Below are 19,361 nucleotides of genomic sequence, written 5' to 3'. Positions count from 1 at the left end.
AGAAGAAATCTCAACCCACAAGAGACCGAGAAGAGAAATGCTGCAAAGAATAGCCTAGGGGAAACCCCAGAGAAACTTCATACTTGGAACCAGCAAAGCCCCTCTGGGCCTGGGGCCAGTCACCAGGGAAGCCAGAATGGGGCTGCTTAGCTGGCTGGCCCTGGGAGAAACACTCAGAACGGTTTGTATTTGCTCTGGGAGGGCTCCTGGTTTGACTGCTGAGGATAAAGAGAAGGAAAGCATAGATTGAATTTACTGAACTTTCAAGGTAACCACGTGAAGGAAAGAAGGACAGTGAGTTCACCCAGGAGTGAAATCCAGCACAGAACAAAGCCTCCTCTCCTCGGACAGTACCACAGAGCCTAAGCCAGGGAGGGAGAGAGGGGAAGGAGAAGAAGGGAGAGGGGAGGAGGAGGAGGCATGTGTAATGAATGCACACATGTACACAGAGCAGAACTCCATGGAAAACTGGAAAATACGTGTCAAATTGTTATAGAATTATCATTTTGAGGCTGGGAGAAGTAGGAGTCTATATCGAATACTATTTCAGTTTCTTCTTACAACAAAGATTTCTTTGCAATTTTGAAAATAATAAATATTAGAAAATTCCATGGATGAGACAAAACTTATGATCACATTTATCAAATACTGTGCAAGGGAGGACTGATTCAAAAGTTCAAAGCAATGAAGCACATCTAACCATTAGCTGCAGTTAATTAAATGCAAGTTTCTATATTATTTAGAGATTCTTGGTGGCTCATAAATTTAATACCTCCAGAAACACAAAAAAAGTTATTCGTAATTAAGAAAACAGTAAATTTCTATACAATTGTTAAACAAAAAACCGATGTGGACATGCAGCAAAATGAAGATTTCTCTTTAAATTAACTCAGAAGCAACACTTTCCAGGGTTTGGAAAGTACTTACTAAAACAGTCACCCAAAGCAACAAAGGACTCATCTAATGAAGACTTCAGAAAATAATTTAAATCTTAGTGCTTATCTGATCAATATCCAAGAAAGTTAATTGAAATGTCTTTCCAGTATATTTGTCATTAATTTTATGATGACCTTCAAAGCACCAAGAGAAGATAATAATTTTTAATTTTAAAATGTGATAGCATTAACTTAAACTGCAATCATAAGATACAGCATACCTATTTAGGGGTTCTGTAATAAAAGAAAATTTTAATATACCAGTTAAAGCCTCAACTTAATGAAAGTAATGGCAGCATTACAAGCTCCAAGGATCAAAACTACATGTTCCATCTGTACTCCAAACTTGTGATAAGAAGAGGAATGTCACAACAGGAATGTCTCCAACCTAATTATTTAATGGAGATGTTTAGATATTTCTTTACATATAATTCCTACCAGTAGCCAGACCAAGAACCTCTTTCTTTACATTGGCTATTTAAGAAGCATCCTCTTAAACTGCTTCCTTGCCTACTCATAGTTGATTTAATCACTCACTAACCATTCATTACATCATTCTCCTTCTTCAAAACCTCCAGCTGTCAGAACCTGCTGGGTTTCCAATCCCTGGAGCTCTCTCAAGCTCTCTTGGGGGGTTTTTCCCCACCTATAGGCTCATCCCCATGACAGCTCAGTTGGTAAAGAATCCTCCTGCAATGCAGGAGACCCAGGTTTGATTCCTGGGTCGGGAACATCCAATGGAGAAGGGATAGACTATCCACTCCAGTATTCTTGGGCTTCCCTTGTGGCTCAGCTGGTAAAGAATCCACCTGCAATGCAGGAGACCTGGGTTCGATCCCTGGGTTGAGAAGATCCCCTGAAGAAGGGAAAAGGTACCCACTTCAGTATTCTGGCCTGGAGAATTCCATGGACTGTATAGTTCATGGGGTCGCAAAAAGTCGGACACGACTGAGCGACTTTCACTTTCAGGCTCATCCCAGGCCCAATCTCCTGCCCTTTGGCAAGAAGGGTTTAAAGAGCCTGACCCAACACTCAGGGACTGAGCATCAACTCTCAGTTGTCATTAACTGGCCATGGCCTCCAGCTTTGATAACTATTTTAACATTCTTTTTTTTTTTTTGGCTGTGTGGGTCTTTGCTGCTTCACAGACTTTCCTCTAGTTTGGCACCGGGGCCTCTCACTGCAGTGGCTGCAGTAGCTGTGGCCCCCAGGCTCTAGAGCACAGGCTCCTTAGTGGTGGCGCACAGGCTTAGCTGCTCCAGCAGCCCGCGGCATCTTCCTGGACCAGGGATCAGACCCGTGTCTCCTACATCAGCATGTGGATTCTTTACCACTGAGCCACAAGGGAAGCCCCTGAAGTAATATTCTGATCCTGAAATTTACTTCTCTTTATTTCAGCTATAGTTTCTGGTTATGGGGTTTGTGGTTTAGTCCCCTGAAGAGCAGGGTGACCACATACAGCCATGACGTACTCCTTTCCCGATTTAGAACCAGTCAGTTGTCCCATGTCCAGCTTTAACTGTTGCTTCTTGACCTGCATACCTCCTGAGATTTCTCAGGAGGCAGGTAATACGGTCTGGTATTCCCATCTCTTTAAGAATTGTCCAGTTTGTTGTGATCCACACAATCAAAGGCTTTAGCGTAGTCAATGAAGCAGATGTTTTTCTAGAATTCTCTGGTTTTTTAAACAGCACATTAAAAAGCAGAGACATTACTTTGCTGACAAAGGTCCTACAGTTAGTGCTATGGCTTTTCCAGTAGTCACGTATGGATGTGAGAGTTGGACTCTAAAGAAAGCTGAGAGCTGAAGAACTGATGTTTTTGAACTGCGGTGTTGGAGAAGACTCTTGAGAGTCCCTTGGACTGCAAGGAGATCAAACCAGTCAATCCTAAAGGAAATCAGTCCTGAATATTCATTGGAAGGACTGATGCTGAAGCTGAAGCTCCAGTACCTTGGCCACCTGATGCAAAGAGCCGACTCACTGGAAAAGACCCTGATGCAGGGAATGATTGAAGGCAGGAGAAGAAGGGGACAACAGAGGATGAGATGGTGGGATGCCATCACCGACTCAACGGACATAAATTTGGGTAAGCTCTGGGAGATGGTGATGGACAAAGAGGCATGGCGTGCTGCAGTCCATGGGGTCACACAGAGTCGGACACCAACCCCTGAAGTGAGCTCCTCAGCAGCAGAATCACTACTTGAATTTACATTTTAGGGATCAGGCACCTTCCTGGGACTTTGCCCAGGGGCTGGGGTCCTAGTTTGGTTCCTGCACCAGCTCTAGGTGATTTTGTTGAAAATTCAACTTTAACTGAAAGAGAGATGTTCAACATAATGGTCTGTTCAAAAGCAAATATTCCTCAGTCACTGATTTTCATTGTACTGGTGATCCAAATACAAAATAGAGTGAGGATTTTACAATCGTTATGCATCTCCTGCATTACAGTCCATGATTGTAAATTTTTGTTTTTCAGTCTTGTTTCATTTTCCTTTATCTGTATATCATCTTCAGCTAATTATGTTTATTGCAAGCTGTTTGTAGTATCAAAACGTTGCAAGAAGCTAAACATCCAACAAAATACACTGAAAAAGAATAAATGTCTAACAACCGGTTTTTAAAGGTTTATCAATATTTTTAATAGAAAAAATTATTTATCAATGTGCTCCCCCAAAGAAAAAGATATGAACAAAGATGTCAATAGACTTCGTTTCTAAATTGAAGGAATTGTATTTTGCATAGTTTTCTGCTAGTCCCTGTGTTTCAATTTTCCTAGAGTTAACAAGTGTTACTTTTGTAGTAAAAGGAGAAAAATTAATAAAACAGAACAGGTTCCTTGATACCAGGAAATGGTACTACACAGTGGCTAAAAGTTTTGGGCTAGCCAGGGTTCAAATCTCCTTCTACTGTTAATTAGCTATGTAACTAAGTAAACAGCCTAATGTCTCAAACCACCAGTTTCCTCATCTATAAAGGAAAGAAAACAATGCTGCCTATCTCATAGGCTGATTGTGAGAATTAAACATGAAAATATCTGTAAAATCTAGCAAGGTACCCGGTACAAGTTAAGTATCCATTGCTGGTAACTACTGCTCTTATTATTATTATTATACAAAACTCAAAAACCATTGGTTAAAATATTCGTTTTTCAAAATCTGTTTAAATTAGACTGTCACATAAACAAAGTCGCTATGACAATGCTAAATTTCATTTGGCCAAATTCTGTCAGCCAAGATATTTATATAATTCAACTCCACTGCCTGCCTATCAGACCTCTGAAATACTCTGGATCTCTGATCCTCAAGTTCTGTTCACTTGATAATGTGCTAATGTTTTACTCTGGTTTGTACCTCTGATACCAGTTGCTTGTCTGAACTATGCTATCCTTAAATGACCAACCATCTGTTTTGCCTGTGGGGTTTCCATGACGTGCGGTTTTCAGGGCTGAAAATGAGGGAGTCCTGGGCAAATCGGGACTCTGGAGAACAGAGTCTAGATATCTAGATGACCTGTTACCAGGTCACTCTAGATAACACCCATGACGCTCTCCAAAACCACCTTCTAAGCTCTAATTAAGATTTCCTGGGACTTCCCTGGTGGTCCAGTGGTTAAGACTCAGTGTGCTTCCATGGCAGGGGGCACAGGTTCAATCTCTAGTCGGGACACTGACACCCCACATGCTGCACGGTGCGGTAAAAAAATAAAGACGACTTCCTAACAACAACATCTACTGTGCTCATCTGTCCTAGCGCCCACGTCCACAACAACATCTACTGTGCTCATCTGCCCTAGCACCCATGTCCAATGCCAGCTCAGGATTCTAATGTAAAGAACCGGCCCAGTCCCCAGACATGGCTCCAACAGCTTGCCAACTGGTAGTCTAAACCCACTTCATCCTCTCACCCCCAACGATCCTTCAAATGAACCTGCTTCCTGTTCTTCAGTCCAACGGGTGTAATGCCTCTCAGAGAAGACTGAGCTCATTCCACCTAATATTGATACAACTGCAGACACGCCACCTGGCCTCCCACTGCAACTCCTCAGCATTGTGTGAGACACAGCTCATGTTCATCCTCCACGAAACCTTCTATAATCTACTAAACTCAGGTAAATTCTAGGAGCTCTTCAATTGGACACCTGCAATTTATTTCTGTGGTTTTCATCATTAACTCATGTGATCAATGACATTCTAATGTGTCTCCCCAAAGATGGTTGTCGCTTGTCTCCCTGAAAATGGTTTCCTCAAGGAAATGAACAAGAATTGCCATGTATCCCCTACGACATAACCTATACTTCTAATTTGCTCAGTATTTTACAAATAATGCACAGTAAAAGTAAACACTAAAATATTTGTGTCTACAGAAGAAAAGCACTTATTAGTAAAAAGATTACTAATATCCTCCTTCGTTTACTTTTGGTGGGAGGCTATTACAGCAACCTAGGTCATAGATAATGGTAACTTGGGAGGATTATGGCAGGGAAATAGTGGAGATGGCGAGAAGGAATCAGATCCTGAGTATGCTATGAAGAGAAAGCTGAAACCGTTTCCTGACAGGCTGAATATGGAGTGTGAGAGGAGAACAGTCAAGGAGGAGTACAAGGTGATGAAGTTTTCCCTCAAGCATTCACAGATGTTACTCTATTTAATAATATTTCTTCTTACAGATTCAAACTGAAACACCAACTAAAAAACTTTGCTTTAAAAGACATACCTTCTCTGTATATACAAATGTATTTTCATGTGGTTTCACTCAGGTGCCCAAGAATATCAGTCAATTTGGCTGTTACAAAGCTAATAACTACAGTTTTTCTTTTTTCCTGTGGCCACACAGCTCAGGCTGCAAGATCTAGTTCCCTGACCAAGGATCAAACCCAGACCCTCAACAGTGAATGTGTAGAGTCCTAACCACTGGACCTCCAGGGAATTCCCTCAAGTTAATTACTATTCTTCAACAAATCTGCAAAGTTAGAGTCATTCAAAATACCCAACAGGAAAGAAATTATTTTAGATAATAAACTACTTGCAAAGCTCTTTGGACAGTCAATACATTCTGATAAAAAAGCATACTAGAATTCCAATCTGTTTAAGACAGCTGAAAAAACAATGGCGGCTTGGAATTCATTAGATTCATCACTTTGATATCATCACAGAATTCGATTTACAGACAAATTTACACACACAAAACTTCTCTGGTGGGAATATTTTCTGATGTCAAGGCTTTCTGAACAAATTTATGTAATGAAGACAAATCCAGAGAAAAGCAATAATCTGGCTAGGATGATTCAACAGGAAAGTCAGGGGCAGTTTTATGTGGTATGGCCACTACAGAGCATTTTCTTGAGGTGGGGGTGGGGCGGAAGCTCCTCCAAAATTCATATGCAACAAAAGAATCATTTCTGAATTCAGAAAGTATAGAAGGATAGCCATATAAACAGATGTATTCACTGTCATGAATTTTGAGTGGATTAACTTAGTGGAAATGGTCTTCAATAAAAACACCAACCTAGATGTCCATCAGCAGATGAATGGATAAGAAAGCTGTGGTACATATACACAATGGAGTATTACTCAGCCATTAAAAAGAATACATTTGAATCAGTTCTAATGAGGTGGATGAAACTGGGGCCTATTATACAGAGTGAAGTAAGCCAGAAGGAAAAACACCAATACAGTATACTAACGCATATATATGGAATTTAGAAAGATGATAACAATAACCCTGTGTACGAGACAGCAAAAGTGACGCTGATGTATGGAACAGTCTTATGGACTCTGTGGGAGAGGGAGAGGGTGGGAAGATTTGGGAGAATGGCATTGAAACATGTAAAATATCATGTATGAAACGAGATGCCAGTCCAGGTTCAATGCACGATACTGGATGCTTGGGGCTAGTGCACTGGGACGACCCAGAGGGATGGTATGGGGAAGGAGGAGGGAGGAGGGTTCAGGATGGGGAGCACATGTATACCTGTGATGGATTCATTTTGATATTTGCAAAACTAATACAATTATGTAAAGTTTAAAAATAAAATTTTAAAAAAAAAGAAAAAAAAAAGATTTAAAGATCAAAAAAAAAAAAACACCAATATCAACATCAGTATCTCATCCCACACTAGTAACCGGTTCTTGCCATACCAAGGTATCTTGCACAGTGAATAAGAAGTTTCTCACAGGAATCAATCCGTGGACAAAGGAATCCCAGCCCCACTCCGGAGCAAGGATTCAGGCCTGGAGAGGACCACAAGGACAGTGGGCTTTGTAATCGCACTAGGAACTTAAGGCTATCCTGCCACTTTCCGGTGTGTGGACACCTTCCTCATCCCCATGGGCCTCAACGTCCGCATCCACAGAGCAGGAAAAAACAACCCTCCTAGACTTCTTTATGCCTTGGCCCTTAACTGCTAGCTTCTGATAGTGGCTAAAAACACTCAGAAGAAATAACATCCCACGCTGATACAGCACTTGCCGCGTTCTCACTTTTTCAGGTACCTTATTTCATCAGATTGTCACAGTAGCCCTGCGACATACAGACAGAAATGTCAGGTACACTGGACAGACAGACTCTGCTTTGGAGGCAGAAAAACAAGGCTTGGGACCCAAGGACATAACCTACTAGCTATACATTCTTCCGAAAGCTTATCTTAACTTCTCTCAGTCACCTGATCTATAAAATACAGCCAACAGTACATATAGCTCAAAGAGTTGTTTCAATGATTTAAAAATACAGACTATATAAAGTGTATCTAGGAGACTGTAGGCATCAGGGTCCCATCTCCAACAGAAACTCCTCTGATCAGCCCACATTTTACATATGGAAAAACTGAGGCTCAGAGATGAGAAATAAACCGTAAAGAATCATACACAGTAAATACTGGAGCCAGTCTAGAACCTGACACCAGAATCACAATGAGAAGAACTCACGTGATTAAGCCATGAATGGAGAATTACTTAATGTATGCAGTTACAATTACAAGTTTCATGAATAAAACGCTTTCATGAACAAAACGTTTTCCAATGAACCTAAAATAACCCAATGAATTTAAAGGCTAAAGGGAATTTGTTCCCATATAACTTTTTGTTCTTTCTATTTTTCAATTACTCACAAAATAATTGTATTTGGTTACACACGTGGCTCAGAAACTACTGTTTACTATGTTATCTCAATCTCATGTACAGGAAAACAATTCCACTCCACTGTCTATCCACACCTGATTTGAATATATTCTTAGAGTAGCTGCTTACATGAACGGTAGTCATCAAAGAAAGAACACTTCATCAGGAGGCAAAGATGACGCTGGCTCTCCTACTCTGGGGTTCTTTTTCCACAGGGACGTCTCCTATTACCTCTGGAAAATGATGGAGGTGAACTTCATTATCTCACTCCTTCCAGAGCTGGATTCAAGCACAAATAAAATACACTCATCTTTCTGAGAACCAAGTCAATGAATCTGAAGGGAACAGTATGCCTACAGGCTGACGTGATCATTGCTTTTCCTCTTGGGCCTCACCCAACCGGAAGGAAGGCTGGTATGGAATTGAGAGAAACATTAACGAGGATGTCAAGGAAAAGCTGGAATATACAACCTTGTGAGGTTAGAGGGCCCCTCTTTGAAAATGACATCAGATAATGTAAGGCATCGCTTGATAAGATTTTATCAATGTGACTGCTTTTGCACTGTGGCCATAGTTAGGATCAAATAAACTAACCATGCCTTCAGACTAACCCTTCTGATTCCATCACAATCTCAAAACATTTACTCCTGGATATCTAAGAGATGTAACCAAATTCCGTATCTCCCTTCAACATCCAACATTACTTATAAACTTCAACTTTCTCTGACAGTTTGCCCATTGTCCCTTCTCAAGTAGCAGACCCCATGAAGTTAGATTTCCTAAACTCATGCATCTGAGGTTCAGTTCTGCTATTTCAAAACAGCAAAAGTAACTGTCTCCTGTTTTGAAGAAAAAACAATCCTCACTGTGTGCAAATAAATGTTAACTCCAGGAGTGGCCACGGGTGACTTGGTGTTCTAGCTGCATTGGTCTGTAACTTGGTTTTTGTTTACTTGTTGGCAGACTATAGTCCACATGTGGACTATGCCAGAAAAACCATGATTTTGAAATTGGCAACAGCCCAATTCATTGTGTATCAGAAAGGTAGTGAACTGAAAATTCAAATATCTAGCTAAGATGACTTATGAGTAATCAGCACAAAAGGAAATAGCTTCAGAACAACTCTCGGTCTTAAACATTCAAGCAGTCAGTGCTAACGTGAGGAGACTTCCACTTCCAAAGTTTGGACTTCCACTCAATAGTCAATACAAGTAGAACACAAGTGATGAAGGTGGAGAAAAGAAAATATAATGAAACAGTGAGGATTTTACATTTAATATCCTCTCACTTAACTTTTCCTTACTAAAATCCTGAATCAGTCTCCTCCACATCAGTTCTTCATACACAAAACCAAAAAAAAAAAAAAAAAAAAATCAGGAAAAAAATCATTTCCACAGCAAAATTCATCAAACATGTCTATCAATATTGATCTAACAATAAAACCTAAAATCCTTAAAATGAGACGTAACACATCACAGTATCCCAAGCCTGTGGCTCTCTCAAGTGCTGCCTGGGGGGTGGGGCTGATTGTTTCAGGTCTGACCAGGTGAGCTGCACTGACCCATGAAATGTGATCAGAAGCAAAGCGAACCATGTCCAAGGGAGAACTTTCAGAGTCATCACCTGTTTGGGTCACTTCTCTTTCCCCTCTGCCAGGAAAATGCAGGCCCCGTTAAGGGCTGTTCCTTCAGACCTATGTGGAATCGAGCTGCGGATAGAACTGCAGCTTCCAGCAGCCCATACTTGTGTGAACAAGAGATAAATCTTCATTGCTATAAACCACTAAGAGTTTAGGGTTGTCTTTAGAGCAGTCTTCTTGGCAAAAGTTGACTTATACAATGAAGTGAAGTCGCTCAGTCGTGTCGGACTCTTTGCGACCCCATGGACTGCAGCCTACCGGGCTCCTCCGCCCATGGGGTTTTCCAGGCAAGAGTACTGGAGTGGGTTGCCATTTCCTTCTCCAGAGGATCTTCCCGACCCAGGGATCAAGCCCAGGTTTTCTGCAATGTAGGCAGATGCTTTACTATCTGAGCCACAAGGGAAGCCCTGTCTTATACAATAAGAATTATACAATAACTTAAGTAAAATAATATTTTTAAAAAATATTTTCTTTAAGAGTAAGAAGAAAACATCTTGCAATCAAGGAAAGTAATAGTAACCAGTGCAGGATAAGCTAATTTCATGTTTAGAATGCATCAAAGGTTCTATAAGAAAAATGAAGTTTCAAACAAATGCAAATAACATTGTTTCTTTTCTAATCCCAGATCATAATCAGTCACATGGCAAGAAAAAAATTTAATATGATTCCAAGAAACAGGATACTATGTTAAATAAAAATTATAAACAAAGAAAATCAATTACAAATATACATATCTTCCTTTGAGGGGTTCAAGAAAAGACAGTAATGTTTGAGGCGTCTTAAGAAACAAATCTGACTTCATAGAGAAAAAAGTCAACAGAAGCAGTGAGAAGAATAAAAAGAAAAATTTACTATACAGAAAAAGAGGCAAAGTGATCCTAAGAAACTAACTCTTCACAGGAGGAAAATGTATACTTCAGCTATTTTATCTAAAGATAAGTTATCAGTATTAACAGGCTAAAAAATTTTAGAAGGCAATACTATGGGGAATGGGGTACCTATTAAATATTTTATATACATTAGAAGGCATATTTTGTTCCTACAATATATCTGTACTATTTTTATGTTCAATGTTTAAAGGTTACTTTCCATTTACAGTTACTACAAAATATTGGCTATACTCCCTGTGTTGTACAATATAATTGTGAGCCTATCTTACAGCCAGCAGTTTGTACCTCCGACTTCCCCAGCCCTTCCCCTCTCACCACTGTTCTCTTCATCTGTGAGTCTGCATGTTCATGTTATAGTCACTAGTTTGTTGTATTATTTTTTAGATTCCCCATGTAAGTGGTATATCATACAGCATCTGTGTTTCTCTGACTTATTTCACTTAGCATAATGTCATTTGAGTTCCATCCAATCTGCAAAAGGCAAGATTTCATGCCTGTATTTGCTCTATTTTATATTAGAACCTCTTTAACTGACCTTCAGCTGACTGACTCCCCAGGTTCCCTGACAGTCTATACACGCGACAGTGTGCCGGACGGGGCCCGGGCCGGGCCTCTCCTCAGCAGCCTGCTTCCCGGTGCGCCGCGCACTGCTGTCTCCACCCCCTGACTTGCTTGCCTGAGTCCCCAGAGGCAGTTGTGTCTGTTCCCACACCTGTTTATGCCACTGGTAAAAGTTACTACAATTATGTAACTTAGCTAAACATTACATACAGCAAAAATGTATGAGTCAGAAAAAACTCAATAGTTTCTAAGAAAATCAACTGACAGTTTTGAAAAGAACCCTGCAAAGTAACCTGACTGCAGAATCTGTCCAGTTAATTAAATAACATAACAGTTAAATCTGTTGTGATTTCCTCCCATCTTTCATAATTGCTTTGTTTTGTGTAATTTGACAGGTTTTTTAAGGCTTATCTTTTGGTGTTTTAGTAAAACTGGATACTATATAGAGTGGTTATGAAAAAAAAATATGGTAGCAAACTCTAGTGAAAGAACCTATATGCAGAAGCAAAAAAACTGGAAAATAAATGTATACTCATAAAACACGATAAGCTGGTTGAAATATCAGTTCTATGATTCCTACTAGGACACACTGTCCCTATCACATCAGAAAAGAGAGTTTCAACCGAATTATGATATAAGCAAGCTAGACTCTAGGTCCTGCAAACATTCCTCCCATTTAGGCTGGCCCTCTCAAAGTATTTACCACCATGATCTGCCTTTATTTAGCTGTATCCCCATTAGGGCTGTAAAGTGGTATAGGGGAAGAGATGATTTACCCATATGATATAAAATTATCACTCACCAAATATTAATTAGTACAAGTTGCATAAAAATTAGCTAAGCACAGACCTCTCTTTTCTCCTGCCTCCTCCCTTTTCCAAAGACTGTTAGCTCTCTTTGGGCAGACCCTTTATCATATTCCTCCTTGTATGAATCTCAATACTGATGCAATGTTTTGCTTACTGAAGGCTATCAAAAAAGGAGGGAAAAAAACTGTAGTTTCCTTTTGAATTAATATGACAGTAAAAGCAAGAATGTCATTCAGGAAAGTGGAACTCACCACAAAAAGAGTTGTAGAATCCATTTCCCATTCCTAACACATTCTTAAGAATTCAAAATTTAGCCAACAATGGGAATACTTTAACCAACTGGAAATAAGAGAACCAATTAGACAAGCAGATGTGCTCCCCAAAAAGAAGACCTAAGTCAGAGCAAGCATACCCAACTCAACAAACCTAGAGTTAATCTGAAAACCTATTAGAGAAACTGAAGATTCATCCAACACAATTAGTACATAATGTGCAGAGGACTACAGGATACTCACACTCACAAGAAAGCCCATTTTTGTTCCTGCCCTTAAGGGCTTTAAGTGCGCTGGTGGTAACAGAACAATCTGGTTAAATTAGCATGAAGAATAAGAAAGGGCCAAGACAGTTATACAGAGTAGCAGCTGCAGAATTTTAGGAGGTAGTTTCACAGCAGCATTTGAAATTCACAAGCTGGATGGGCTTTGGGCAAGATAAGATCATGAGGAAATGGGTTTATTAAAGTAGGGAAAACAACAATAACAAAGTCCCTGCATGGCAGAGAGTACAGTCATGCTATGAAAAGAAAAATGCTAGCTAGGAGACTGGAGATTACAGGAAAGTTGCAGAACACTAGACAGAAAAAGCAGCTTCAACACATGAAGAGCTGAGAAGTTAGGCACAGACTAAACCTGCCCTGTGAACTGCAGCATTTGAGGAAAACTACAAGGTAATCTGATCAAGCTCAAGTGACAGGAAAAAAGATTGAAAGTAGAAACCTATAAGTTATTTGAAAAATGTGATGGTATATTTCATGAGTCAACTTAACTGGACCACAGGGTGCCCAGACATGTAATCAAACATTATTCTGGGTGTGTCAATGTGAGTGTTGCCGGATGCAATTAACATGTGGATTAGTAGATGGAGTAAAATAGATTGCCCTTCATGGTACGGGTGGGCCTCATCTAATCAGCTGAAGACTTGAATAGAATAAAGGCTGACTTTCCAGAGAGTGAGAAAGATTCCTCCTACCTTACTGTCTTCAAAGAGGGACACTGGACTCAGGGTGAAACACTGGCTCTTCCCATGTCTCAAGCTTGAGGGCCTTTCAGACTTACACTATACCACTGGTTATCCGGGTCTCAGGCCCTCAGACTTAGGCCAGAGCTGGAGCATCCGCTCCCCTGGTCTGCAGCTTGCTGACTCACCCTGCAGCTCTTGGGACTTGCCAGCCTCCACAGTCATGTGAAGCCAATTCCCTGCAAGGTATCTCTTTATATACATACAAACAAACATCCTATTCATTCTGTTTCTCTGGAGAACCCCAATAAAATCAAACTTAAAATTTAAGATGTTTGTTATACTGCTACCATAGAATCTGCAGGAAAAAACTAAAGTAAAACCTACACATTAGATTTTTTGTTTTGTTTTGTTTTTATTTTTTTTTTCTAATTTTATTTTATTTTTAAACTTTACATAATTGTATTAGTTTTGCCAAATATCAAAATGAATCCGCCACAGGTATACATGTGTTCCCCATCCTGAACCCTCCTCCCTCCTCCCTCCCCATACCATCCCTCTGGGTCGTCCCAGTGCACTAGCCCCAAGCATCCAGTATCGTGCATCGAACCTGGTCTGGCAACTCATTTCTTACATGATATTTTACATGTTTCAATGCCATTCTCCCAAATCTTCCCACCCTCTCCCTCTCCCACAGAGTCCATAAGACTGTTCTATACATCAGTGTCTCTTTTGCTGTCTCGTACACCGGGTTATTGTTACCATCTTTCTAAATTCCATATATATGCGTTAGTATACTGTATTTATGTTTTTTCCTTCTGGCTTACTTCACTCTGTATAATAGGCTCCAGTTTCATCCACCTCATTAGAACTGATTCAAATGTATTCTTTTTAATGGCTGAGTAATACTCCATTGTGTATATGTACCACAGCTTTCTTATCCATTCATCTGCTGATGGACATCTAGGTTGCTTCCATGTCCTGGCTATTATAAACAGTGCTGCAATGAACATTGGGGTACACGTGTCTCTTAATGAAACACTTCTGATAGAGGTAAATAATTCATTAAAAAAAAAAAAAAAGTTGAGCCCTGTATGTACCAAGAACTATGGAAGTACTAAGTATAAGGTAGTGAAATAAAACAGATACATTGCCTATCCTCAAACAGCTTACAGCCTGAGAGTGGTATTAATCAACTCTCAGTGCCATTAATCAACCACCAGAGAAATGGGAAATGACTTTATGAATATAAGAACAGAGAGGAATGGTGCTTTAGGAATAAGTAATGGGAGAGAGCTGACTTTGTCCAGGATTCAGGACAGTTAGCTCAGATTCAAAGGACACAAATAGGAAGAACCTAGCAAAGGAAAGAACTCAGACATTTAACAGCTGGCAAAAGAATATGAGCTGGAAGGAAAGAAAAGAAAGGAGGAAAGGAAGAAAGGAAGGAAAGGAGGAAGGAGAGAAAGAAAAAAAAGAAAAAGAGTGGGTAGGATGGTAGATGGATTCAGCAAAGCCAAAGGAAGAAATGTTTCAGGAGAGAGGCACCTGTCAAAAAAACCTAATGCTCTGCAAAGATCCAGGAAAAGGAGGTCCAAAAAGCCTCAAGGGGCTAAGTGACATGGAGAGGAGGGGTGACCTGAGAAAGGCAAAACCACGGTCAGTGTAGGTTGAGGAGTGTATCGATGGTGAGAAAAAGGAAAGCACAGCAAAGGGACCATTCAGGGAAGGAGAAAGGATCCACACTGGAAGGGAATATGGCATCAAGAGGGAAAGAAAGATTTCAAAAAAGAAAGAAAAGCCTGAATATCTAAAAGCAATGAGAAGAATCCTATTGAGTGTGAGAGGGTATCAAATGGAGAAAACGGATAATCTACATTGTAAATATTCATCAGAGGGTGGAACACAGATGGAAGGCTTGTTCTTAAGAAAGAAGAGGGACCTTTTTCTATGTGGGAGAAAGCAGTGAGAACGGGTGTAGCTGTAAGTAGGCGTGCACGCCTGATGTCAGAAGTTGGGATAATCTATAAGTAATACTTATGTCACTTTTCTTAACATTCACCAAAATAAATGCAAAATGTATCTTCTTAGAACATCTTTTTAATTTTCAAGTATTTCCAAACATTATAACAGGTTACTTACATTCTTTTATAGAAACACACCTCTGACCACCGAACCTCCCAAATAAAGTATACTCAATCCCAAATAACTTCCACCTGAGATTTCTCCTGTATGTTTCATAGTTACATATCTCACTAATACTGGCAATAGGTCAACTATAAACATTACTGCAGTTTATTAAAAAATGTATTTAATGGCTAAATGCGTGAAGCTGGTAAACAAGGTACAAACTTTCAGTTATGAAATAACTAAGTTCTGGAGACATATGTACAGAATGGTGAAGTTTAAAATGTTATTTGAAGTATATATTCATCACTGTTTTAAAATGTGCATGTATTCCTCTGAGTCTTCTGGAGAAAAACTGACTACCAGGTTCAGCATCCCCCTCGTTATGGGAAGATCTGAATACCAAAACTGCAAGTCAGACTAAGGGGCAGAAAGCTCTGATCTACCAATTCTAGGTTTTTACAAACTTGAGCTCAGCTTTTTCATCTTCAAAATGGGTATAATACTAGTACTTTAGGGGGAACTGTTGGAATTAAATGAAATAATACCGATGCCAAAATTCTACACATTTTTATAATGGGTCAAAGTGCCATAGTTTGAAACTTCATTTCATAAGCATGGATAACTAGCTTCACTTGTTTTATTTTCATTCATGATTGACTTTCTAAAGGTAAAAATCCCATGGGGTGTCCTATGGGTTTTAAATGATGTCAACACAGTATTAACATATGTTACTCAATAGCAATGCACAAAGCATATCAAGGGATTATTATGTATACAACACAATATTGGACCTACTGAATTGAAACAAATCAGAATATATTTAAAGAAGTTGAATACAAGCATATAAATGCAACATGTATTTTAGATCTGATAAAGTAGAAAACCTCAGATATGCAGATGACACCACCCTTATGTCAAAAAGCAAAGAAGAACTAAAGAGCCTCTTGATGAAAGTGAAAGAGTAGAGTGAAAAAGTTGGCTTAAAACTCAACATTCAGAAAACAAAGATCATGGCTTTTGGTCCCATCACTTCATGGCAAGTAGATGGAGAAACAGTGGAAACAGTGACAGACTTTATTTCTGGGGGCTCCAAAATCACTGCAGATGGTGACTGCAGCCATGAAATTAAAAGAAGCTCCTTGGAAGGAAAGTTATGACCAACCTAGACAGCATATTAAAAAGCATACATTACTTTGCCAACAAAGGTCCATCTAGTCAAAGCTATGTTTTTTTTTCCAGTAGTCGTGTATGGATGTGAGAGTTGGACTATAAAGAAAGCTGAGTGCTGAAGAATTGACACTTATGAACTGTGGTGTTAGAGAAGACTCTTGAGAGTCTCTTAGATTGCAAGGAGATCTAACCAGTCCATCCTAAAGGAAATCAGTCCTGAATATTCACTGGAGGACTGATGTTGCAGCTGAAACTCCCAACCCTTTGGCCACCTGATATGAAGAACTGACTCATTTGAAAAGACCATGATGCTGGGAAAGATTGAGGGCAGGAGGAGAAGGGGATGACAGAGGATGAGATGGTTGGGTGGCATCACCGACTCAATGGACATGAGTTTAAGTAAACTCTGGGAGTTGGCGATGGACAGGAAGGCCTGGTGTGCTGCAGTCCATGGGGTTGCAAAGAGTTGGACATGCCTGAGCGACTGAGCTGAACTTCAAGTAGAAAAGAAAAGCTATATATAAGCACACTGCATTCCATAATCCAGAAATGGGCACAGAATTAAGTCAGATAGGGAAAGCTCTTGTAAGTCTAGCTGGCTTTACATGCTATTGCTTGAAAAAGAGTCGGAAAAACTCTCAGCTGGAATGCCATGCCCCTTTTTGCTCCTGTCTCCTATGAAAAAAGCTAACAGAACACACAGCTGTGTAAACCACCATAAAGTGTACCCAGCCATATCTCAAAGGACTTCATTAACCACAGGAAAATAAACCAGGAAGTGCTGCTTTAATCTCTGCCCACTGAGGTGACTTTAATAAAATGTTCATTAAATACCAACTTAAGAGATCATAGATAATTAGCCTGACTGCCCATTTAATTAAATAAAGTAGGCCCTCTGTATCCCATATCCATGGGTTCTACATCCAAGGATACACAGGGCTGCCCTTATGGTACCCTTTTATACATAAGGCATTTGAACACTTGTGGGTTTGGGTACACAGGGGTCCTGGAACCAACTCCCCAATGGATGCTGAAGGATGTGCTCAGTCGTGTCCAACTCTTTGTGATCCCATGGACTGTAGCCTGCCAGGCTCCTCTGTCCATGGGAGTCTTCAGGTAAAAATACTGGATCGGGCTGCCATGCCCTTTTCCATGCTGAAGGATGATTGATAAGTAAAAGATGTGCATAGTCCGGACATAAATCAATCATGATAATGACGTACTTAATTACTGTCCAGATTCCTTTAAAGTTTCAAGTGAAAAGAAAGGCCACACTTGAATCGTGGAGCACCTCTTCTACTGGACCCCGTCCCTCCTGATGCACTGCAGCACCGCAGACAGTAACCAACAACACCATCAGGAGGCTTCCTTCCCCTTCTCCCAACCTGCCAGCTCTGAATCTTGGGAGATTCTCCAAGAGGACTAAGACACAAGTAAGGATGAGCAGATTAGGTTCTACAGCAACATTTCTCCTAAGGCTTTGGGAAACAATTTCTCCAAAGTCTAGAATTCAAAATACTTAGCTGAATACAGTGTAACTTTGTTGTGCAGCTTATATTAACTGACAGATATATAAATTATAAGAAAAACTGTACACCTTCTTTTGAATATTTCGTCAGTTTAATGACGAAATCAGAACTTCACATTTTACTTTTTATTGCTTAGTAGTGGCTGAACCTTTTATGAGAACCTAGTCAGGAACTGGATAGTTTTCTCTGAATAGAAATTACACTACAAAACCTAACTTCCACTGATAAGAACTAAATGTTGGTAATTCTAGTGTTGTGTTTTATATGCATGAAACTGCCTGTACTTTGCAATTTATTAACTATTTAATACCATTCATTAAAAAATAAATCTAAAACTCATCATAAAATGTATCTCCAATTCTGAAAAACAAAAACAAAGCCATTTCCTTCTTTATGATCATACATACAAAAAAATCTTGCCTGGCAGCAATTGGTATATGTATATTTAATTGTAGATGTCTAGATTATAGTTTTAACACTTTCATATTAATATGTATATAATTTATATAACATTCATATTCGTTAGTTTCATTTCTTCCTCTGATAAAGGAGAAGGCAATGGCACCCCACTCCAGTACTCTTGCCTGGAAAATCCCATGGACGGAGGAGCCTGGTGGGCTGCAGTCCATGGGGTCGCTAGAGTCGGACACGACTGAGTGACTTCACTTTCACTTTTCACTTTCATGAATTGGAGAAGGAAATGGCAACCCACTCCAGTATTCTTGCCTGGAGAATCCCAGGGACGGGGGAACCTGGTGGGCTGCCGTCTCTGGGGTCGCAGAGTTGGACATGACTGAAGCGACTTAGCAGATAAATGAGGTATTCATGTTGTTTGCTTCATGTTGTTTGCTTCACTGCATCAACAACAAATGCCTTTTCTTTTCACTATATTTTTTAGTAGCTAAAAGATTTTAAACTTTTTTTTCTAATATCTACCATATCTCTTCTTAAACCTTGTAATGATGTAGCCAGGTTCCAGTATATTTAAAGCGATACTAATTAATTCTCAAATATCAATCTCTCATTATTCCATCTGTTAGGTATGATTTGAAAGAACCCTACCACTTCACAGCAAAGCCCTCCTTTCCCTTTAACTTTTACCATTTCATTACTCTACATCCCAAGTTTCTGGGTTAGTCCAGATTGGACTGTCTAGCTATTACACGACGGAGTACCTGAATTTAAGCCTCTGATGGTCTGTGGTCATGTGTGTAAAAAGACTTGACAGAGTGATGAGGTGCTACCGGCCACACAGTCGTCTGGCTAAGAGATAAAAATGCCTACACTGTAGGCTGATACGTGCACACACATAGCATACGCAGTCAGCATGGACAGAGTGAAAGTGA

General features: G+C 39.9%; 1 protein-coding gene across 10 annotated transcripts in view; it reads right to left on the bottom strand.

The window, feature by feature from the left end:
• PRDM5 (PR/SET domain 5) overlaps window positions 1-19,361 on the bottom strand; it is a 255,311-nt gene that overhangs the window by 144,835 nt on the left and 91,115 nt on the right. Inside the window, exon 2 of one of the 10 annotated variants that reach the window (XM_024993342.2) lies at window positions 8,181-8,284. The exons of 8 other annotated variants lie outside the window; for them this stretch is intronic. In XM_024993342.2, coding sequence (XP_024849110.1) covers window positions 8,181-8,195 — 15 coding nt within the window. In that variant the 5' untranslated portion in view covers window positions 8,196-8,284. Of the gene's footprint in view, window positions 1-8,180; window positions 8,331-19,361 lie in introns of all 10 variants that reach the window. One more of the 10 variants, XM_024993343.2, reaches the window with a different exon arrangement.

The sequence above is a fragment of the Bos taurus genome, chromosome 6, assembly GCF_002263795.3.
Source record: "Bos taurus isolate L1 Dominette 01449 registration number 42190680 breed Hereford chromosome 6, ARS-UCD2.0, whole genome shotgun sequence".
Lineage (NCBI taxonomy): Eukaryota > Metazoa > Chordata > Mammalia > Artiodactyla > Bovidae > Bos > Bos taurus.
Note: the sequence above shows the minus strand (reverse complement) of the source record. Positions and strands in the feature narration are given on the sequence as shown.